Source organism: Colius striatus, chromosome 5, assembly GCF_028858725.1.
Source record: "Colius striatus isolate bColStr4 chromosome 5, bColStr4.1.hap1, whole genome shotgun sequence".
NCBI lineage: Eukaryota > Metazoa > Chordata > Aves > Coliiformes > Coliidae > Colius > Colius striatus.
Genome location: NC_084763.1, coordinates 12,124,004 through 12,148,690, shown reverse-complemented (window position 1 = coordinate 12,148,690; position 24,687 = coordinate 12,124,004). Strand labels below are relative to the sequence as shown.

The 24,687-nt window shown below is 38.0% G+C and overlaps 1 protein-coding gene across 1 annotated transcript in view; it reads right to left on the bottom strand.

Moving 5' to 3' along the window:
• The window catches only part of SUGCT (succinyl-CoA:glutarate-CoA transferase), a 325,436-nt gene that overhangs the window by 287,765 nt on the left and 12,984 nt on the right, over positions 1-24,687 (bottom strand). Inside the window, exon 6 of the mRNA XM_061996874.1 lies at positions 23,573-23,693. Within this exon, the coding sequence (XP_061852858.1) occupies positions 23,573-23,693 (121 nt within the window). The remainder of the gene's footprint in view (positions 1-23,572; positions 23,694-24,687) is intronic.

Here is a 24,687-nt window from a genome sequence, read left to right as displayed (position 1 = left end):
CATACCACAGGGGAAAAGGATAATATTTGCAGGCATCATATGGGACAAAAGTTTGGGAGAAAATAACATGTCATAACAAACTACTGCTCGTTTATCCACTTTAAAATGGTCAATATATTTATCATGGAAGAGACATATACTTTGCTTTGGAATCTACCCTAAGTGATTCTGTTCCGAGAGACAGAAATAAATATTATGAAGTGATAAAGGTCAGGCTGAAGATTAGGGAAAAATGTAATAACAGTAAAAGCTGTTAGACTGCACAAAAGTGTTATTAGTGAAGCTGCCAAATGCCATATGCTCAAAAATGTCACACTACATTTCAAAGTGCTAGCAAAAACTGTTTCCAAAAAGAACTCCGTTAGTAAAACAGAGTAATGTGTCTTTCCAGGTTTGGTTTTATAATAGCATGTCAGCTACAACATAGCTTTATTTCAGTTTTGCCAGATGACAGTAGGATTTTTAGCTACAGTTATGGCAGACATTCTTCATAAATTTGAAGAGAGCAGGCAAACCAAATAAACAACTTTGTCCCAGACAAAGTTCCATGTGTCTGCAGAGCCTATGCTATTCCAAGACATGTACTGAACACATATTTGGACGTTCCGTTTGCTTGCTTAGGAGTTACTGATGATATGATGACAGGACTCCTAACGTGTATAAAAACAATTCATTTGGGTTGGGAGCTGCCTGAAAGCATCTGGGATAGACACCCACATGTTGCAATATCAGGACAGTCACCCTAAACCAAATATTTTCATGTAGGTTACCTTAGATTCATTTGGGATTTTTACAAAGGTTACTAAAAATGCTGCTTCACTTCCCAGGTTGTTGTTGTTGTACTTGATTTGTGATTGGTGAAATTTAACAGTCTCCCCAGGACAGAGGGTCACAATTACAGTTTGCACCTTCCACAAAACAGAGAAAAAAGGTAATCTTCCAGGACCTGGAAGGGAAACTGAAAAACTACTACAACACCTGAAGTTGTATTGAAGAAATGAGAGTAGCGATTTGCTTTCAAAGTAACAACAGCCCTGTAATTAACTGCTACAGGGAAGCCTAAATATCATTTTCTGTATCATAAAAAGAAAGGTCAGCATTTCTCACTATGACCTTCTTCCAAAATATTTGTATCACATGCTAGAGAAAACCAAAAGGCATCATTTCTGCACTTCTTCATGATTTGATAGCATGATAAAATTTTAAGACCAAATATAAAACACATTGTACTAAAAGGGAGGAAAAACCAACACGGAGACATGCTGTCAACACAGACCAATTCCCCGTAGCTCAATTCCCACATGACAAATGACATTATAAAGTCAGCCTGTATAGGATATTCTGAGCAAAGCTTAGAAAAATATGTTCAACACAGGCATTTCTACAAATAGTGACTAAACATTGTCACAAATTCAATCCAGATAGATGACTATCCTTGCTGAATAACAAATTAATGAGAAACACCTTCTGACTTGTTCTGTTGCCAAAAGAAAGCATTCAATTAAAGACAGCTTACATCTTTACTTAATAAAGATTAATGAAACAAGCAGAAGAACACAAGCCATTCTCTGTGATGAGAAAAGCCAAAATCTAACAGACAGATTATATGAAACTTTGCGATGTCAGAGCTGCCAAATACGTTAGCGAAACGAGTAATGACTTTTGGAAAATGCTTGCCATGTGTGGGTCAGAGGGAAAGGAAGTACAACTTCCTGGGCAGGCAAGCTTACAGGAGATCAGAACACATAGGAAGAAGGTGAAGTCAGAGCAAACTGCCATGAGAGATGATAAGTGTTAAAGAAAACAAGGAAATCCACCCCACACCTTAAGACAGCAGGCATAAAAGCTGACCAACAATATGATAAATACATTTCATTTCCCAATTGATGATTGGGAACGTGTACAAGGTATCAATTACTTTATTGCTTTTACACATTCTAACCCTGTGCTTTAAACAAAAGCAGGTGTAAGAAATTGGAGGGCAAAGATAAAATAATTAAATCAAATGCAAAACTTTCTGCTAGGATTTAGTACTGAAAGACAAGAAGGGGACAAAAAACAGTCTCGGAAAGTTGTTCAACTCCAGTCAATTTTCATGTGATCTGGGTACCCAGCCCCACACAATTCTTCTGAAAACACCAACCACACTTCTGGGACACAGCCACGGCCCATCTCAAACAATGGTCTGGTTCAAGCCTAGTTTTCAACAGGCTTTTAATCAGGCCTGAAAACTTCTAGGTCATATTTTTCTACCTCAACACATCAAATATAAGTTACAAGAAAGCAGTTCTTCCCTCCATAATCTAAACAGTCATTACCAAAGAGATGCTGCTATCGTTCTCTTGCTATGTCAGCTAAAGTTTAAGTTGCCACTCTATATTTCAAGGCAGAACTGACTTTCCAGTCTAAGTGAAGCCACTCTTCTTCATGATCTCAGAAATCAAATACAACACAGTGACCACTTTCTGAAAACAAAATTTTAATTACAAACTTAAGCTTTTAGATGATACTCAGATTAACTACTTAAACTTCCTTGCTCACCTTGTAAGGACTCCAAGAGACACCAAAATTCCCCACTATTATTTTGGGTTTATACTAATATTCCTAGCTATGCACACTTAAAGGTAACAACTCACTCCTTGTACCCTGCTTGGTACAGATACAGCTGATGCTATGACTCCAAATACTGATATTGTAAAAGTTAATTTTAAAATAGTGAAGTCAGTTATCTCTGGCAGTGGCATTCCTCCAGAACCCATCCAGGTTGCAAAACTTGCTCAGAAACACACTAAATACTGGGTCAAGCTGTCTGTCCTAACCTCTGTGTGTCCCCACCTCCTTTGCTAAAACTCCTCTGCCCACCCACCCACCCCTGCCATGTCATTACTACTGAGTAAACATCTGGCAAAGGCTAAGAATCAGACAGGAGGCAACAGAAGGATACCAGTCTTCACCTCCACAGATACTAGCAACATTACTACTTCTGTAGCGAAACAACAGGTAAAACTAAGAAGTATCTGCAAGATGTATTTTCCGTGAGCATTTCTAACACTTTGGCCAAGCAGCAGAGTGTCAGGATAGCCTCAGAGAAGTCTCAACTCTGAGGCCACAGGTACACAGTAACCTGGTAAAGCCGCAAGTATCCTACGACAGATATTTAAAATAACTACTTAATTACATAATTATTTCTCATCTAAATCAGACAACATTCATTCTAAAATGAATATTACCTGAATAGACCTTCATTTGTTGTGACTGCACATAGTTTTGGTGACAAACGTGTGCAGCAATGTCCAGTGAGGATGCTGACCTTGACTAAGTAGCCCACTGCACTCAGGGGTGTGAACAGACATAAGTATGTGTACTATGACCCTGAATACTCCCTCTAAGACCAAATACACAGTCTCTTAAAGGGCTGAAGATGGAAAAGAGAGTCAAACTCAAAATCAGTATGGAATTTCTTTCTGAACTTTCCAAACGTTTCCTAAAAGATTTCCAAAACAAATCTCTAAAGTCTAACGCCCAAAGAGGATTAAGTAAGCTATAGGGAACAAAACACATTCTTAAACTTCCAGGCTGTCCTTTCAACACAAACTTTACTGACAGTTTTTGAGACCAATTATCCTTCTCTTTGGTTTATACATACAAAATGCATAAATAGCTCAACACTTACTCAGCTCAAAGAGTAAGCATGCACCTCCTTACTATTTCTGAAATCATGAACTGTAACATTAATTCCATTTGCAGTCCTAACATAACATTAATTTTCCATCCAACCTAATGAAGGTGTAAGTCCTAGGTTGAAGTTTAACTGTTCATGCAGATCAGATTGAAGTGGAATGTTGCAGTAATTTAGCAGTACATTAGAGATTAAATGAACATAAAGAGAAATTGAAAGAGCCTTTTCTTGGAAACACATATGAAAGTGATCTTCAATATTCTCAACATTAACAGATTCTCTGATTATACACTGAATAGTTAAATATAACAGTTGCTGATCATTTACAGGAATTTAATATGTGGAGTGGTAAAAAAGTGCATCTGGTTACTTGAAACAGCTGAATCTAATAACTGATTAATTCAATATATTGCCTAACTTGAATATTTTTCTACTAACAGGTTTTGCCAACTGGCTCCTTAGGAAGGGTCATACGTGAGAAGAATCATTGACTTCATTTTGAAAAAAAACTGTAGTGGACCCAACTGATATTTAACATACTTAGGGGGTTTTCCCCTCTATAAAGATTTTCCTAACACAATTACCTCTAATCATATTCTCTGAGTCATACCTCCTTGATTAGAAACACCTTCTAAATAAATGAATATAACTCAAAAGATTAAAAGATACTAGTTGTTGAGACTGTATAGACTTTTGATTGGCCAGAGTACTCAAACATCTTGGGGCATGACTTGGTGAATGTTTCTGCAAACTGCAATAAAGTCAGGTGGGGTTGAATTAGATGATCTTTCGAGGTCCCTTCCAGCCCCTGAGATTCTGTGTTTCTGTAATAGAATGAGAGCAATTTACAGCAGAGGAAACAGTAATCTTCACTTTAAGACCATCTACTTTGCTATATTTAGGTTTTTTGGTTTTAATGTTAAATGAAGTTAGGATTCATTAGCAGATTCACTCCTATATCTCTTAAGTTCACAAATTTCACAGAAACTGACAATCTTATACATTCCTTCCTCTTGCCCAAAGAATACAGTTTTATATAAGTAAGCACCTTGTAGTCAGAGTTCCATAAAATATTTTGAAATATGTACTCTCTTAAAAGATGTTACAAAATGTTGGTCTCCCACTCTCCTTTATAAAGGGGGCCAAGGTTCACCACCAAACACAATCAGAATGGCAGTCAGTACCCCGACCAAGTCAATAGCCACAAGGACTCTACTCACAGAAAAGACAGACATGCTTAGGTGGAATCTGTTTTGTTGAAATTTTAACAGTTACTTCTTGTCCCATGTATCTCAAACAGATTATTCCCTTCTCTTTACAAGAGCTTTACTTATGGGAAGGTTGTTATCCACAAACCTATTCTCATTACACCCTTACTTTGCAGTAACATCTACAACTTCCAATGGCAAAGTTTTCTCTACAAGACAACTTGCAGATCAGTGGGTTTCAGCCAACTCTGACATAAACACTGGAATACAGAATGCTTTTAATGTTTAAGTACATGGGAAAATGCCAGATACTGCCACTATTTCAATTTCTAAAAATGACAAAATACAGGCTATTTTTCAATAGTTTGTTTCTTCTATACCCAAAACTGTTTTCTTTTTCTTTGTTAGCTACTGACAAAGTGTTTTACTTTAATCACAGTATTTTTAAAACAGAAGTAATGAAGACCATATGCATACTGGAAAACATTTTCAGGTCAACACCAGCTACTTACAGTCTTCCTACCAATCTAACAATATCCAAAGAAAATACCATGAATATGTACAAAGACACCGGGTCTTTGCACAATTTTAATAAGTCATATTCATCTTTTTGGTGAAATCTCAAAATCTGACTATTTAACAGTAAAACAAAAAACCCTACAGTCTTCATACGACATAAATCCATCAGACAAAGAAGAGAGATTAACGAAACACGAAGCAGATAAGAAGGCTACAAGACAGGATATTCCTTGAAAAAATATTTCGGTTGGAAACCAGCAGAGAAATCTTTAGTAGTAATACATAAAACACTTGGTGATCTTTTCTTGGGTCTCCTCTTTAGAGTATTAGAATTCAAACACAGTAAATACTGCTTTACAAAAGCTTAATGCAAGGTTTCTGAAGCTGCCTAAAATCTCCATTTTATTTCTGTTAACTTAGCTAGGCATCAGTCCAAGTATAATAGCTACTGAAAAACAAACATTAAACCATCAGTAAGTGTCTCCACAATTGTACTGTGTTGCTATGCTGTTCATATCCAGGATTTCAGTGCCTAATCTGGTTTCATTCATTGTAAACTAACCCAGTGTCAAGCCTTACGACTCACAGGCTCTCTGTCTGCTATGGTATTCTTCATTAGGACAGAGTCCAAAACTCTGAAGTTTCAGTTTTTATACAAAATACTGCTGTTTAGATGAAAGAACAAGCAGCAAGCGTGAAGTCATAAGAAAAATATTACTTCCATGCACAGCTGAAAGTCAATACTTAATTTTAAAGCAAGGAAGAATTACGACTTGTTCCTGAAACTCCATGTATGCTTCATATGGGACAACAAATGGGAATAGAGTGTTTCAGAACAGCACTCATTTTCAACTGTTTCTTATTCCTAAACTCACAGTATTTTTGGACATTCAAATTATGTGTGACTGAAGAAATAATAGTGGTAAAAAAACAAAACCAGCAAGTCCTCCTGCAAGGATGCTTAATGCCAATGCAAAAGGCTAGCTCAATCACAGAAAAACACCTAAAAGTGCACTCTAGCTGCTGCTACTGCGCTGATTACAGAAGCAGCATAAACTCAAAGATTTAGAGTTACTCAGCTAAAAAGCCCACCTTCCTGGAAGTGTACAGCAGATCTGAATCATACAAGGATATCAATCCTACCAACAGAGGAAGGGTCCTGTCAGCTCCCATCTGTTTCAACACACCTCCTTTCAGCTCCCACCCTTTTCATGTTAGCTTGGATTACTGATACATTTTGGAAGTTTGATCTGCATCAATTCCAAAGCCCTTGAGTACTCTAGAGGTACTGGCAAAGCATTGCAAATATAGGGCAAATAGAGCTTTCCAGACCAAATTAGCCTTCACACTAGAATAAAACCCTTTACTGAGACACATTGCTGAGCAGACTAATTTCACCAGCAAAAGTTTTGCTAACAGCTGGTGCTGGAACAGCTAAACCAGTCAGTGTTCACACCTCTTTATGTTCCTGACTGACATAACTGTGCTGACAGAAGCTTGATGTATAGAAAATAGCTTTATGCCCAGTTCCAAAAAGTTTGTCAAGCTGAATTTTTCAGAAGCCTCCCATTTGGGATCCCAATATTCCAATTTAGCAAGCAGCAGGGAAAAAGCCAAACATCTAAATCCACCAGTAACATTAATTTCTTTTAAGTGGGAAAATTGTCCTTTGCTTCTGCATCTTGACAGAGCATAACTACGTCAGTCCTGGACAAGAAGATACCTTTAAGCTTCGGTTTTGTTTTGAAACTGTCTAAAAAAGGTATCTTTGCCAGACTTACATTTCAATCACTTCTGAACTGAATACACACTTTTTGTGTGCAATATAGGTTAAAACACATTGTTGCCATCACCCCCAGGAAACTGAGACTCCAGTCAAGACCATTTTGCTTCTCCTGCAATTAAAAACTACTAAGCTGAGACACCCTGCAACACACCTCTGAAAAACTTTGCTGGTTCAGGTTTTATTCTGTGACCTTTTGGAAACTCATGTCCCCTAAATGGGTTGTAAAGGTGTATTTAAGAGGATTTAGTCCTGCAATTGGTATTTGGGAAACAGTTCTATTGTTAACGCTGAAAGGACTGTCCTTGTGATGACTGAGCTGTGCTAATGGGTATAAAAGTTGAGCTGGTGTCTGAAAATCATGGAGTAGCACAGGAATATGAAAACAATCAGCCTCAAGGTCCAGCTAGCTACATATTCTGTCTCCAGGAATGGGGTAAAACAGATGCCAAAACAAACAGGATAAGCCTATTTAATACTTTTCTTGAGTACTCTCTCAGCTTCCAACATTTTGCAGCTGACAATCTTCCTGATACGAGTTTGGGTTTTGGGGGATTTTTGTTTTTGTTGGAGGGGATGGGGGGACTCGGGGGTTTTTTGAAGTTTCAGGTGCTTAGAGTAAACAGACACTTTCAACCTACTTAATTACAATATAAACAAGAATAAACAACAACAACAAAAAATCTGTGAGGATTTTGAACACCACTACAATATTTGAACAAGCAATCCTCAAAATACAAATCCTATTATCCAGGCTTGTAAAACTGACTCAAAAATAAGTATTAAGACACAAACAACTGGAGTTCACAACTCCAATTAACAATGGAATCATTTTTTTCCCCAATCTTATTCAAAATTACAAGGATTTTTTTTTCCTCTAAGACATAATAGTTTTTCCCATATTATGTTAACACATTGATAAAATAGTTTTCATTTGTGTCCAGAAAAGCATCCAGTAAACATCTGTTTGCAGATGGATCACCTATCATACAAAAAAGACAACAGGAAAGATTTAGATCTTCGCAAACAGAAGAAATTAAGACAAATATATAGATATAGAACATAAAAAAATAAAATCTCATGTAGTTAGGTTTGCAGTTTATACTCCATATAGAATCATTGTGGTTGGAAATGACCCTTAAGATAATGGAGTCCAATCACTAACATAGCACTGCCAAGCCCACCACTAAAGTAGTGGTGATAAATACTCTAAGCATTTTACTCTGGGGAAAAAATATTTGCCACAAAGTACCAATCCTAAGGCAGTTGACCCTGTTCTGCAAAGCATCTCATGCCAACCCCAAAAAGGGGGGTTTGGGCACTTTATAGTTGGCTTTTTACAAGGCAGAGCGAAGCAGAGACACAATATCATCTCAACATTTATTGTCAAAAGGAATCATAGATCCATTATGGTTGAAAAAGACCTTTAAGATCATCGAGTCCGATGACTCATCTCACACTGCCAAGCCCTTCACTAAACTAAACTATATCCCTCACCACCTCAACTACGCATCTTTTAAATATCTCCAGGGATGGTGACTCCACCACCTCCCTGGGCAGCCTGTTCCAACGCTTCATAACCCTCTCAGTGAAAAAGTTCTTCTTCATATCCAATCTAAATCTCCCCAAGTGCAACTTAAATATATTTCCTCGTGTTCTATTACTCATTACTGGAGTTAAGAGATCAACCTCTACTAACTCCCCTTCAGGTAGTTGTAGGGAGTGATCATGTCTCCTCTCAGCCTGCTCTTCTCCAGGCTGAACATCCCCAGCTTCCTCAGCCACTCCTCCTCACACTTGTGTCCCAGACCCTTTACCAGCTCTGTTTCTCATCTCTGGACACACTTCAGCACCTCAATGTCCTTCTTATAGTGCGGGGCCCAGAAATGGACGCAGTATTTGATGTGAGGTTTCACCAGCGTTGAGTATAGTGGGACAATCACTTCCTTGGTCCTGCTGGTCACACTATTTCTGATACAAGCCAGGATGCCACTGGTCTTCTTGACCGCCTGGGCACACTGCTGGCTCATGTTCAGCCGGCTGTTGATTAACACGTCCAGGTCCTTTTCTACAGGACATCTCTTTAAGCAAGTCTTTAAAACATGACAGTCCCTAAATAGATATGGGCAATTTTCAGAAGCCTCAGCTATAGCACCCCCTCCCTTTAAATCAATGGATATTTCTTTCAAGATTCTCTTTCCCGAAGTGCCACTTTTACACAAATAATCTTTTGGTCCTACAGAAATACTGAGAGTACATCAACAGCATATACTGCTACAACCATGGGAGAAGATTCAATCATTTAGACCAGAAAAGCTCTAATACCTTAGGGCATACTGGTTTAGTGATACCTCCATTATTTTTTCCCTACACACCATTATCAGGTGGTGGAAATGTACTCTGACTGCCCTAAAAAATTTACTTTTTTAAAGGAAAGAAACTACACGAATAGATCAAAGTTTTTCTCTCAGGGAATTTACCAGCAGAACTATATCTCACATGAAACCACCCTCAATTCTCCAATGCACTGCCACAGTGATAGATTGCTTGCTTAGAAAAAAAGAAGAAAATTGTTTCTTCATTCACAGGAACAAGTGATTTCTTTCCTAAACTATATTTTTTTTAAGTAGGTTTTTACATCAAAGTAGTGTTTGGAGATCTGCATTTCTGCCAATTAATTTCCTCACAAACTCTTTGCCGTTTTACATCATTTTTTTTCTGGTTTGATAGTTCAGCCAAAAAGGAAAAATTGACACAACTTGGACACTTAAGTGACACGTGACTAAAAGCTTTTCAGGACAAGCCACAAATCTGTTTATATGTCTAGAAACAAATCAGGTGGCTTGGACTCATAAGATGATACAAAACTACCTCTTACACATTAATATTTTTTTTCAAAATACTAAATTGTCGACATTGTACTTTTCAATACAGTGCAACACAAACAGAGAATACAATTTTCACATGAAATTCTTTAGCTACTTTATTCATACAAGTAGGAAGGAATGACAGTTTGAAAACCTATCCTACTCCCTGGCAGCGGAGGAAGAAGTCCTTGGCTTGATTTACATCAAGCAAACTTCCAGTTGCAACTTTTTCTTTAACTTCTTTAAGAGATTATTGCCCTATAATACTTAACCCTTGCCCTTTATAAACTACAGCTATTCTCAACTCTTGCAGAAATTCATATTTAGAAGTAATAGTCTTATAAACATCAGTACATTTGATTACATATTGATGGCAACCTCAGATATCAGAGTAATTGCAAATGAGAAGCACAGCCATCTCTTAAAGCTCTGCTGCATGCCATAAAGCTAGTTCTTTACTGCAAAAGGAATCAGTCACCAGTCTGTGCAAATAAGGAGTTTCCACTGAGAATTACGAAGCAGCACACTAGTGCAGGGCAGAAAAGTAACCAAGTATTCATCTGATCTCTCTTTGCATCAAAAATCTGCAAAGTCATACCATAAACTACTCTTCCGAAAATCAGATCATCATTAAACTGATTATCAAATTTCTTTCACGTATTGATCCTGAGGTGTGCAAACAAATAACTGACACCACTTAGGTCAGTATTTGAAAAAGCCAATAGTCATCTGCTGGCTTGTTCCAAACCCACTGAATACCTTAATAATTGTGCCTGTTCATCTGACCTATAGAATTACTTACTTTATTTTAAATTCTAATAGAATCTTGGTCTACATCTGCAGCAAACTCTGCAGAATATTAAAAGGCAAAGGTTTCTCCACCACACACTACTAATTTTAAATATCCAGTCTTTCAGCTTCACAGGATGCCTTTGTCTACTATTCTTGAGAAAGATAATATCTAATAGTATACTTGTATAATGTATAATTCTTATTGTATTCCCAATTACTTCCTGAAAACCAAATATAATACACTTCTCCAACTGTCATGCCTGAACTCTTTTTAGTTACTAGCACTCAATTTTTTCTTAGGATTGTATTTTCTAAAGCTCTCATTCTTTGAACATCAAGTAGCCTTTTAGCTACTTCCACACGTTAAACAAGGATATTTTGATGCTTTCACATACTATCAGGATCTTCATGTAAGAACTACTATGTGAAAATGTACAGCATGCATTAGCAAGAGATAGCTAGGTGGTCACAGTAGTTTCTTCTGATCAGAGCAGCACATTTTTAGGAAAAAAAGAAAAGGAGATTTCCAAGCTACCTTTCATATGCAATGTTTTTCACCTATATACTGTTCATCTCTCATATACTATTCATCTCTCATCTCTTCAGTTATCCACATAATTGTTTAAATACGGTACCCTGAAGCAGACTTATCCTTACCTGAGACCTTACCAATTTGGAACAGGGCAAAGAAAGTTATTTAAGCCATATTTGTCTTTCATAATCCAATATGGTAAAAGGCTTTCATCTAACAATGACATTATTGTCTCATGTACAACTTCAATCATGTCCTATCATTACTACATCTTCTGAGAATCCTTCTCTAACCCAGTGTTCCCCATATTATATTAAAAAGACTTCTTATTTCTGATTGAGTACAGTACATTGGACTTGTTCCAACCCTTAATTCTGCCCTTTCTCTTTCACTTGTATAAACAATTTGGTCAAAATAATTTTTACTTCTAATCCTGTGCATAAGTTTACTCTTTCAGCTTTGTGGGCCTTCAGAAATGCATGGAGCTCTCAGGCCATTCAAGTGCAGCTCCTACACCAGGATTTCATTACAAATGCCCATGGGGCTGTGCTGAGACAGTGACTGTTGGAAATGCTTTAAAACACTTTCCAAAGTCAGAAAAAATGAGCAGAGTTGCTGAGATCACTTCTCCATACTCTTCTGAGAGTTAGCCACACTCCCAGAAACCACTTTAAAAGACAGTATAAGGCTGTAAAGAATGTGGTGTCTTCTACCTGCAAAACAGCTCCAGACTCCTCCTGCCTCTCAACTCCAAAATCTACAACAAACATCTTATAGTTCATGACCACATAAGGATTTGGGGTTTATCCTTATTCTATTCCATCACCTATTTTGAGCAAAAATATCCAGAAACATCAGTTCTGAGGTATTGTTTTCCCTGTCAGTTATCAAATAGCAATAGTTATTATAGTTATATAACACAAAAGCTATCAGAGTTTCTGATCACTCGAACTAATTTTTAAATTATCTTCTGTACATCACATTTCCCTAGCTTGCTCCTGAAAGCAGTACTCAAACATGTCAAAAACTTTACTACAGTCAAAATATAAACCACAAGGTTTATTACTCTATTATAAATAGGCAATTACATTGTTCCAAAACTGATTTGTGTCACCACAAATCTAGCCTGCTACTTAACTCCTCAAAAACCTTTCTTACAAACTATTTTCTCTCTAGATCCTGATTACTAACTTGTATTAACTGCCCACTCACAGACAACTTCAAGCCATCAAAAAAAAAAAAAATGACAGATCAAGTCTTTAATTTGTCCTTCTTCCAACTGAATAATGCGAAGATGAACAGATTGAAGAGGCTTGATTTTCTTTTCCAGTGCTGGGAGGCTCTATTTTTAATTAAATCAAGCTCAGGTAGAAGCTTCACATTTTTTCCCCTCATCATGGGTTTGTGTGGGGCTGTTTCTGGTAACAAGGAAGAGGCTGTAAAGATGGCTCCTGTAAGAAGTTGCTCGAAACAATCCCCAGCTCTGAGTCAGACCCACTTCTGGGGCTGAGTCAGTTGAGCACCTCCATAATCACTTTTTAAGAAGCCACCAGAAGAGGAGGGTTGTCCCCTCTTTTCTGAAGGTGGTGGAAGGAGTTGGATGAGAGAGAAGTGACCATGCAGACCCAAAGGTCAGTGAGCAAAGAGAGGAGGTGGTGTGCTGGAGCAGAGACTCCCCTTCATCCCATGCTGAGACAGCAGCTGTTTGCTTGCATCCCACAGAGATGAATGGTGAAGCTGAGATCTCTCACCACCTCTTTAAAGACCCCACACCAGAGGTGACTGTGCCTGGAGGAGCTGTGACTCTGTGGGAGGGCAGTGTTGCAGCAGAAGGTGCCTGAAGTTCTGCTGCTGAAGAAGTTTGAGGAGCTGCAGCTCTTGGGAAGGGCTCACACCAGAGAGGTTCTTTAGGGCCTGTGCCCCATGGGAAGGACCCCACGTTGGAGCAGAGGAAGAATGTGAGGAGTCCTCCTCCTCTGAGAAGAGCGAAGCAGTAGATCCCAGCTGTGAGAGACTGACCACATGCCCCATTCCCTACAAAGATGATCAAGGGACTGGAGCATCTTCCTTATGAGGAAAGGCTGTGGGAACTGGGGCTGTTTAGTCTGGAGAAGAGGAGATTGAGGGGGGATCTCATTAATATTTACAAGTTTATAAATGGTGGGTATCAGGAGGTTGGGACATCCCTTTTTTCTATTGTATCTAGCAACAGGACAAGGGGTAAAGAAATGAAGCTGGAACACAAAAAGTTCCATTTAAACATAAGAAAACACTATTTCACTGTTGAGGTGAGGGAGCCCTGGCACAGGCTGCCCAGAGGGGTTGTGGAGGCTCCTTCCTTGGAGATCTTCAAGGCCCATCTGGACATGTTCCTATGCGACCTGACCCTGCTTCTGCAGGGGGGTTGGACTAGATGATCTCTAAAGGTCCCTTCCAACCCCTGCCATTCTATGATTCTACCCCCCTGCGCTATTGAGGGAGAAGGAGGTAGAGATATCAGGAGCAGTGAGCTGAACCCATGAAGAAGGGAGAGCTGGGGGACAATTTTAAAGTGCTGGTTGCATTTTTCTGATCATCCTTCTCTGTCTTTTGCTTTCCATCTGTTCTGTTTCTAGCTGGTAGTAGATTAAACTGTTCATACTTTCTTCCTTAAGCTGAGTAGTCAAGTCTGTTTTGCCCAGAACTATAAATGGCAGTGAGCTTTCCCTGCCCCTTTCTCGATCCACAAGGCCCTTGGTTGTCTTTTTTCCTCCCATCTCGCTGGGGCCTCCACAATCCTAACGAGAGTGGGAGTGGATGCAGGGGTGAGCAACAGGCTGCGTGGTGCTTCATTACTGGCTGGGCCTGAATCACAACATCCCTCCAAAGGCTTCATTCAATCACTGTCACTACTTAAATTCATACCTTGCAAAACTGTGATTTCTGTGTTTATTTCAGACTTCTATAACAGTCAGTTTTCCAGACCTTGTTTTTAAACCACATTAAGAACTACTGGAATCATGATACCCAGTTCGTTCTGGCAATGTCTCTTTTGACCTATCAGTCTCCTATAGTGCAGATCGTCTACTATTAGAAAACAATTCATCTGTTGAAATTTCTCTACAAACATCTTTTACTGAAGGCTTGTACCAAGACAGCAATCCTCTTTCTTGCAGTTTCCAACTTGCTTAATTATCTCATTCTCCAAATTGTTCCTGCTTTTAATCCATTTAAAATACCATTGTAACTCTTTAAATTCTCATTTAATTTGCTTACTTTCCATTTCATTCTGAAGACCATACTGCATGCACTAGCTATTTGGCTTAAGCAGCCCATGCCTTTTGCTATGCAGGCTTTTTTTGCCTTCTTTCTTGTTTATTTTTTTCCCCCCTCCTATTTTGTTGTGCCTTGTTTTAGGGTCATTTTTCTTCTTTATAATTACAAATAACACAACTCACCAACTCCTTTTTTAGTAAATATGGGTGGGAAATTGTAATGTCTTTTGAACAAATTAATAATCAAGACTGTTTCTACAGTGGCTATTTAGTGACAACTCCAGCTATTGCTTGAGACAGCTTCTGAAGACAACTTATTTCCCTGCTTCTCGGCTATCAGTAAATACTTTACCACACCGAGAAATTATTTTGTCAAATGATACCATACTATGAAATGCACTCTGTTTTTTCAGGAAGCTATCTATCACTGTCCCTTCCAACCCCTACCATTCTATGATTCTATTATTTTCTTGGCAGGTACTCTCACAATTTGCATCAGGTAATTATATCCAAAGGATAACCATCTAGAAACCATAAGGGTTTCATCACCAAGGGAAGGATTGGGCAAAAAGACACAGACACTCCACGTTACCTATAATTTTATAGGCCAGAGTCATTTGGTGAGAGGAAGTCTACAAACTGTACCTAATCCAAGGCAATTCCACATCTTGCCACAGTTCATTCACAAATTAGAGGATTTGAAGAATACTTTGGGTAGCCTTTGCCCAGCCAAACATGCTGCGGTTGGCTTCTCTTTCCTGTTGTGAAAATACTGGAGTCATATGTATAACGTTACATCTTCCCATGAGAAGAAAAGTGCTCATTTATGGATCTTAAGGACTTACTACAGCAAATAAAAGCTACATATACAGTAATTCTAGATCCAGCCCCAATGAACTCAGGTGACACACAACACTACTTGTTTACCATTCTTTCCACCTAGTTTTTTCCTTTTTACAAAATTATTTGCCAACAAACACAAAACCAATTAATTAACAATCAAAATATCTTTAAATTCAAAGTTAAGATTAAGTTCTTTGGTGGAGAGACTGTAAATCTCCAAGAAATGTGACTCATTACAGTAACTCTAAGTTAATAAAAATAACAATCCCCAAAATCTTATCTTTTTATTTTTGGTTTAACTAAGGATATTTCTAAGATTTTTCTATTATCATCATTAGGTATGCAATTTCTTTTATGCATAAATACACCAAAAAGTCTTTACAAGAACAGAATTTCTTTAAAAGGCAGAAAACAAAGCATCACATTTCTATTTTAAGAAATCAAATGCCAAAAAATATTAAAACAAGATTTTGTAATGCCATGAGCAACATACAAAGCAACCTGCACATGATACAAAGCATTACTTCCTAGATCACTATCTTCAGCAAAACCTGTACAAGAGAAAAGCAAGAGCAATTGCTTGAAATTAGCTGAGCAAGGGGAAGGGGCAGAGAACCTGAGAAGTAACTTTCATCATTCAAAAACAAACTACCAAATTCCTTCAAAACATATTGCCTTCAAAAGCTTTAAGAAGGGGGGGGGGGGGGGAAGTGCTTTGATGTGAAAATAATGTTGTCCTTTTAAACAGTGCCCCCTCCTGTCCAGAGAGAAACTGGTACTTTCTTATGGAAGCAACACACACACACAGAGAGAACTAGTCCCTCATGACCTGTGACATGGTTAATTAGACAATTTTCAAAAACTTAAACCCATCTCAACCACAGAACTGTCAAAATATATTCTATTTAAACTACTTCCAAAATTAGATTCAGTAAATCCAATTTTTGAGTGAGAACATTCAATTTGGAGCTCAAGAGTACTCAAAAACAGCAGGAACGTTGGGAAATGTCCTGGAAACCTTCATGAGCCTGCAAGAGCCACTGGAAGGCTGGATATATTCAAACACAGCTGTTTGGATAAGGAAATCCATTTGCAAATCAGGCCATAAAGGACATAGCATCTGGTTTACTTATGTCTAAACTCTTCACCTCCATATCACCCTGGCCTTTCTGAAAAATTACACTGTACATTTTACTAATAATTCACAACACTCCTAATCTTGGAAAGGGGCAATTCCATACAAACATTATTCCTGTGTTTAAGAAAAGTTGCTCAAATATGGCTGTTATAAAATAGCATATCTTCTGATTTCTAAGGAGCATTGTTTCCCATCCTGCTCCAACACGTGCCCATTCAGCTGAACCAGACACCTCCATATATGTTCCATTAACAAAAAGCATTTTATGTAGCAGAGTCCAATCTAGATCTTTAAGTTCTATAAGAATGAGAATTTTTAGCATCTCCAGAGTCTCTCACAGAATGTTTCTCATAGAAATGCTTTGCTACATTAGAAAAAAACAACTTCGAGCTGATTTATTAACACCTCAAGAACTTGTGGTCTTTGGAGTTAAGACTTGAAAGGAGCCCTTTCTGTCATGGCTATGCTCTTTTATTTATGCTGTTACTTTTTATTTCCACTAGAGAAATCTTTAAATCCAGCTTTAAGGTGTCATGGGGGCTGGGAAAGAGACACTCGCCAAGGAAATACTTCTTAGTGCTTCATGGCTGACATCTCCAAAGATTCAATCCATGAAGTGCACGCTCTATTTGGTCTGACAAATGTATGTACACTGTCCCCATAGACAAGCTGAACATGTTCTAGCCCAGTTTTTGTTTATATTTAGTGCTTACATTTGATGTGCATGACAACAGCACACAAAAACCAAGCACATCTCCTCTGCTCCATTCCTACAAGCACGGCAATGCAAGAAAGGAGAAACAGAAAAAAGAAACAAAGCTTAGAGTGAAGGTTCTGAAGGACTGGAGAACGTGATTAGCTGGAAAAGGAGATGGTTAGGAGAAAATGTGAGCCTGAAGCCAAAAGAGGCAAGGGAAACAGGTGTTTTGCAAGCAACTAAACTGCAGAGATGGGGTCTGAACAGGTTGAGCTGATCAATCACAGCTAGGAGAGAGCACAGGGAGGGTGCAGAACAGAAAGGGATGTGGATCTGACAAAAAGATCAAGAAGAGAGCACAACAGCATCATGTAGGTGGGAGGCTGAGAAGAACAGAAATACTCATCTCACCAGAAGCGAGGAGAAAGGAAGACTAGAAGGAACCATACAGTACTAGAACTGGTTCAACAAGATTTTGTGGTGATACCACAACTCAAAGCAAGGAGGTCAAAGGAAATAATAGATGAAAAGAAAGCTGATGACATCTCTGATATTTTACCTACCATTCAGATGGAGAAATGAGTTTAATGGAATACATACAGGTGCTGTTATATTACAGATTGCAGACATGAGCTGTTCATGACCACAGGACCAATTTGATGTACTCTGAAGGCAGCCCAGCACCATCTGGCTCAACATCAAGCAGTATGAAATAGAAATTCCTATGTAACAGGCACACATGAACAGTATCACAAGGAGAGCACTCATTCAGCATCTGAACCGCTTCAGGGATCTAGCAAATCATCTAATCTATCCCCAGGTAATGGCTACTATCACTATAACCACACATGCAAAACACAGTCACAGGTGCTGAACCAGCTGGTGACTGGGACAAAAATGTCCTAAAAGGTGAGCCCTTAAGAAGAAAAGGCTATCACTCAGTACTATCAGCGACTCTTGAGGTCTGAAGACAAATGCAAGACCCATATTTCCACTCAGATCTTGTCATAAATAACAGTCTTAAAAAGAAAAAAAAAAAAAAAAAAAATCAAGCACTACTCCTCCAAATATTATGGCAGAACCCTTTGAGCACACTCTGAAGTAGCACAAAGGAAGGACATGGTACAGTCTTGAGTCAGAAAAGTTCTTGTCATATTTTGAATGGGCTTTAAATTTAAAAGAGTTTAAATACTCAATTTAATTTATTTTACTTGCATTCAACAATTGAATGAGAGGAAAAAAATAACATTTAAGACATCTTGATCACAGCTGCTATACAAGTTATGCTGTAAGGTGAAAGTGATTCCTTCAAGTTACGTGTTTATTGATTGCATTCCATACCTATGAAGTTTAAACTTGAAAGGTAACATAGCTCCAAAAATAAGGATTCAAAACATTCCAGATGATATCCAGTCTCATTGATGAGTTAACTAAAAGGATATGGGAAGTAGTGTCCAGGAATTATTTGTAATTTATTAAATTAATCAGCTATAATGTCTTCAGCATGTATGCTGACTAGTAAGAAAAAACCCAAGAAAATCAAAAATTAAAGTTGGAAAAACACTTTGTTTCTGACACAATGGACATGTTTATTTCTTGGTTACTTAGTTATAATCCAATTTATGCTAAAATGTCTGTACATGTTCTCACATCCAAAATGTAATACACTTCATGATAGTCATTAACAACGACCAATGTAAGTTCTCTTGTTAACAATAGTTATGATATATAAAACACACCCTTAAAAAATGAATACTCCAAACTGTCAGAGTTAAACAGCATAACAATCCTCTGTTCAGAGACTTCAGAACATAACTCACGTTATATTGTGTATCCATTACCCTTCACAGAGCTTGAGAACGAACATATTTCTATTATCTCTTGTACATACAGCCTGTATATGAGATGGCAAATAATGGATGAAATCCACTGTTCAGATGTTAAAAGTGTTGTAACCAAGATAATTTGTCTCAACAATTTTCAACATTTGGGAAGACAACCAGCCCATTTAATTCCATGTTCTAGGCCAGCACATCTCTTACATCTGACAAACGGTACATCTCTTTGGATCTTCCTTAACTCATATTTTCCATATCCCTAACAAGGCATTTTATATACACATTACTTTCTATAGCACTACTAACATAACTTTTGATTGTTCTCTTGGTCTCTTTATGAACTATTACATCTGAGCTCTCAGGAACCTACTAGATTTAGGGGGTCTCAGTTCATTCAACTTTAGCACCAACTCTTCCCCTCTTAGTCACAAGCAGGGCTCCCATTGATTCAGGGGAACTGAGCCCTCTTTGATGGCCCTTCAGAAGGCAGTGACCTGCTCTCTGCACCAATCTCTCACAAGAACAGTCATTCAACTTGGACACCTGAACTTAAATAAACCTGCTTCCTGGGTCAAACATGGCAATACCCAGTGTTAAAACATCCATGATGCTGCTGACAGACAAATTTCTGGACCCATAGGTCCACTATTTTTAATAGGCCTCCACATCCAGGAACCCGAAAGACAAAGAAAAACACTCAAACACCATAAATAACAAGCAACACAGTTGAGAGATGGTTTGCAAAATCAAATTATTGCAAATTAAGTGCACTGTTTGCTTCGGAAAAGGAAAGGGAGTTACTTTCTATGTTTACATGAACAGCTTGACATGTTCAGTTACTTTTTTGAGTGCTTTCACTGGCAAAGTCATGATATATCTTAACACAGTATCAGACCAAAACTTCACCTTGCTCAGATATACTGCTACAGGTGACTTAAATATCCATTTACCAATTTGTTCTAAAAGACTTTTATTTTGATTTAAGAGAGTTTCTCAAATTGATCCCTTGCAGAAAACAAGTCAAGTATGGAAATTCCCTTACCTTCTCCATAATAAGCAGCAGTGTACATAACTGCTACCAACAAAGATGCTTCATTGCTTTTACCAAACTGCTTTGCTGTATGTTTAGCCTTATTAGTGATGGAAAAACAAAAGAGTTCTCTTGGTCTCTCTCCATAGGCATTCATGTTTTAATCTGACCTGCTAATCTAAGTGCCTGGGGTTTGGGTTTTTTTTTTTCCCCTCCATCAGGTATTTGAAAGTTAAGAGTTTAAAAAAAAAAGAATTTTTTTTCAATTTCTTTAGTCTTTGCCCATCCCTCTTCACAAATAAAAATAGAAAAAAAAAGAATAGAACAGTGGGAATGTAGTAGTCAACCACAACACAAAACAGTTCTGAATTGCAACATCTAGAATCAAGCCACAGAGCTTTTAGAAATCAATGAGGAATTCTTTTCTTCTTAAATCAGTTCTCTGACCGTTTTGAAAAAAAACAACCTTACTGCCCAAGTATCACCACTATGTCTTCTGTGACAAAGGTACATTTGGTCTGGTTGCTTCTTTTAATATGCTTAGAATGAGACTTTGCTGTTTCTTGCCTTGACTTCATTGATTTCTGACCTTACTACAGATTTTATGTCTTTATTTCAAGAAGATACACCATCCTTAAACAGATCTTCCTTGTCATCTGTTGGATGTCCAAGACTTAAGCAACCATAACTTAAGACCTCAAGTTGTTTTATAAGATTATCATAGTCCATGAAAGAACTTCTAAAAAGAGTCTTTAGTTATGTATTTATATATATGTTTGCCTTTCATCATGTGTAACTATAGACTATGTGTTACACAAAGGTTTAGACAGCAAAATTGTATGACTTTTGTCCAACTTGTTTGGACAGTAAGATGAAACTGTGTAAGAGGTGGAAGCACACACAAGTGATCTGGAAGCAGCACTGAGCTGCTGTTTAATTGTGCAACTATATGGCTAGGAAAACCAAGGCTGAGCTTGAGTTAAGTTGGCAAAAGACTTAAAGAGCAGTAAGAAAGTAATCTGCAAGAAAATCAACAGCATAAAGATGACTAGGGAAGACCTGAACCTACTGCAGAATGGAGTAGGGAAGCTAGTAACAGTGGGCATAGAGAAAGTAGAGCGATTTCATATCTTCTTTGCAGTATTGACTAGAGGATCGAAGATGGCCCTCCTCAGGAATCCCAGGGCCCTGTGACTAGAGGGAGAGTCCACACCTGGAGTACTGCATCCAGTTCTGGGCTCTTCAGAACAAGACTTAGTGGTGCAAGAGTAGCACAGAACCACAAACATGATTAAGAGACTGGAGCATTGGACATGATGAAAGGGCAAGACAGGTGAGACTCTTCAGCCTAAACAAGAGAAAGCTCAGGAGAAACTTTGCAATGTGTATTGATATCCAGCAGGAGGAAAGGAAGAAGAGGAAGCCAGATCCTTCACAGCAGCATCCAGTTCCGGGCCCTTCAGTTCCAGAAAGACAGGGAGCTGGTGGAGAGAATTGAGCTCACAAAGATGATGGAGTGGAGCATCTCCCTTATGATGAAGAGTTGAGAGAGCTGGGGCTCTTTAGCTTGGAGGAGACTGAGGGATGATCTCATTAATGTTTACAAATATATAAAGGGCAGGTGTCAGGAGGATGGAGCCAGGCTGTTCTCAGTGATGGCCAATGACAGGACAAGGGGCAATGGGTACAAGCTGGAACATAAGAGGTTCCAAAGAAATACAAGGAAAAACTTCCTCACTGTTCAGGTGAGGGAGCACTGGAACAGGCTGCCCAGGTGGATTGTGGAGTCTCCTTCTCTGGTGACATTCAAAACCCATCTGGATGAGTTCCTATGTGACCTACGCTAAATGGCCCTACTCTGGCAAGGGGATTGGACCAGATGATCTTTGAGGTCCCTTCCAACGCTTAAGATCCTGTGATTCACTGACAGGACAAGAAGCAACGGACAAATTCTCCTGATCACGGGACAATGATTTTACTGTGAGGGCAATCAGACACAGAACAGATAGAACTGGAAATACTCACAGTCCAGCTTCACACAGTCCTGGGAAACCAGCTGACCCTGCTTGGGCAGGGAGGCTGGACTAGATGATCCTTTCCACCTAAACAATGCTATGATTCTGTGAAATGAAATTGTATCTTTCCTTAAATCTTCTCTTCAAGTAACATTTTTGCCTATTATCAGTAAAATGCAAAAGCATTCAGAAGCTGACAATGCGAATGGGAAAATAAATTTACCAAACCAAAGGCCAAGCTACCTCACATCAATTGTAGCTTGGATATAATTTATTATTTCTCATCAATTATGAGTACAGTAACTAAAGAAAAAATGCAGAAACCACTTGATAAATTCCAGTTGAGAGATTACATGCACAAGCAATTGTGTAAAACAATGTGGTAACTAGCCACTGACCAATATAAAAATGTATTTAAACAAAGAGATTCCCAGCAAACCCTGAATACAATTGCCCTTCTGCTCTTGTCTTCTTCAGATATTTTCCATGAAAACATGATAAATACATCACAAGAAATGAAAAAAGCTACTTAACTCCTGTTAAACGACATCAACACCTAGTAATTAAAAAGCCAGAGCCATTTATTCTTCAGAAACTCAGAGGCATAACAGCTTTGTAAATCAGTCTAAAAACATCTTAACTTCTGTGTTTTAATTTAGCTCTGTTTTAACAGTAGATTTTACATGCACAGATCCTTTAATTTTAGTGTTTGATGAAGATTTTTGTGGTATTTTGGGTTTTATTCAAATGTTTTTTTAAGACTTAAAACTATTTCTTCATGTGTGCAGTTCCTGATGGTCATATGTCTTTTTTCATTCATCCTAGCACGTATATAAAGTACCCACAACTCTTCTGTCATTTCAGTTGCCAGGCAATAGACCATAGCAAAGTAACATAAAACTTCCAAAAGCATATAACCACATAATTCTGTAGAGAGATGTTTCAGGCCAGTGAAGAACATTGAGATTACCCGATTAGAAATTTGCAATATGTAAACTGATACAGTAAAACTGTTGAGGGAAAAAAAAAACACACAAATAATCCTCCAAAAAACAACTGATTTTTTTACCAGTTCAAAGCAAAATCCCAGAAGCCCAGTCAGTCCTGGCTCCTTTGAAGTCAACAGGAACATGCCAGGCTGGCATAATAATGCCACTGTTGAACTCTGTACAAGCTGTTGACCTAGGTGCTGGCTCCTGATTTTATTATACTTGTTTCTGAATTGAACAGTCAAATTAATTTAGTTTTTCAATTTACATTAACAGATACCAACATAACATATAAATAATGTGGTCTATGCAACTACATGACTTTTATAAGTATATTTTTTATTAAAATAAAGGTAATAATAAACACAAGAAATTGAAATTTAAATACCTGTTATTGAACAGTATACTATGTGAGGAGCAATCTTCTTAATGTCTTCATAACCTAGACCCACTTCAGCCAGTTTTCCAGGGATGTAGTTTTCCACAAAAACATCAGACACTGCTGCAAGCTTTGAAAAGAAAAAGACAAGATTTGTTAATGAGCTTCCAAGAGGTCAAAAAATTCCTCATGTAACTTAAAAGCCTCTAATCAAAATGGCTCCAGTCTTTCTGACAAAAGAAAACTTACAAACCTTGATATTTTTTGTCCTGTTTGACTGTACATCTCTGCAAACTGCATATTAGAGATGCTGCTTATCTAGAAAGAAGTCTGCCAAAATCCAAGAGTAACTAAACAAAAGTATAATTATGTTATCACTATCGCATGGATTTCCCAAGATATAATGACAGTTTACAGAACAATCATCACCTTTATAACTGCACTTAGCTTGAGAAAAAGCAGGGGGAAAGAATGCACCTTTATCCTTCAGGCTTTCTCTACCTTAGAAGTTACTTCATAAACTGTTTTTCAACTGTATGTTCTTGAAACTCGAAGGGATTTTCAGTCTCGATGGGATTTTAAGCCCACTGTCAATTGAAATTTCACACTTCATATCCTACAAGCCCCCTGAACATATCACTTTATTTTAACCTCTAATAGAACAATATCACACAGACCTGGGTTGGAGTAACAGTATTCCAGTTAGGACACTGATATGTTCAACTTCTATGCCTCAGGGAAGAAAGAAGACATCATGTATGCCAAAGCAGTCATTAAATTGGCTAACAGTAACAGCAAATGATGCTACTACCTTGATAAAGCAAACTACTTGTACCTTTTTAAAATTTGGTTTGGCAGGGGTTTTTTCAGGAGGTTGGGTTTTGGGGGGATTTTACAAAAATTCCATACAGAAGAGAACATGTACACATAGATACACATACAAATATGCATGTGTGTGTGAATGGTTTGTGTTATCAAGAGAGCATGCATGACCCATCAGCAGAGGTGAAGAAAGGGAAGAAGGAATGTCAATAGCTCCTAGGCCATTGCATTCTCAAGTTTTTCAGTAATAAATAGAACAGTTAATTAGGTAAGGCTGATTTTTCAGGAGAAATCTATCCTCA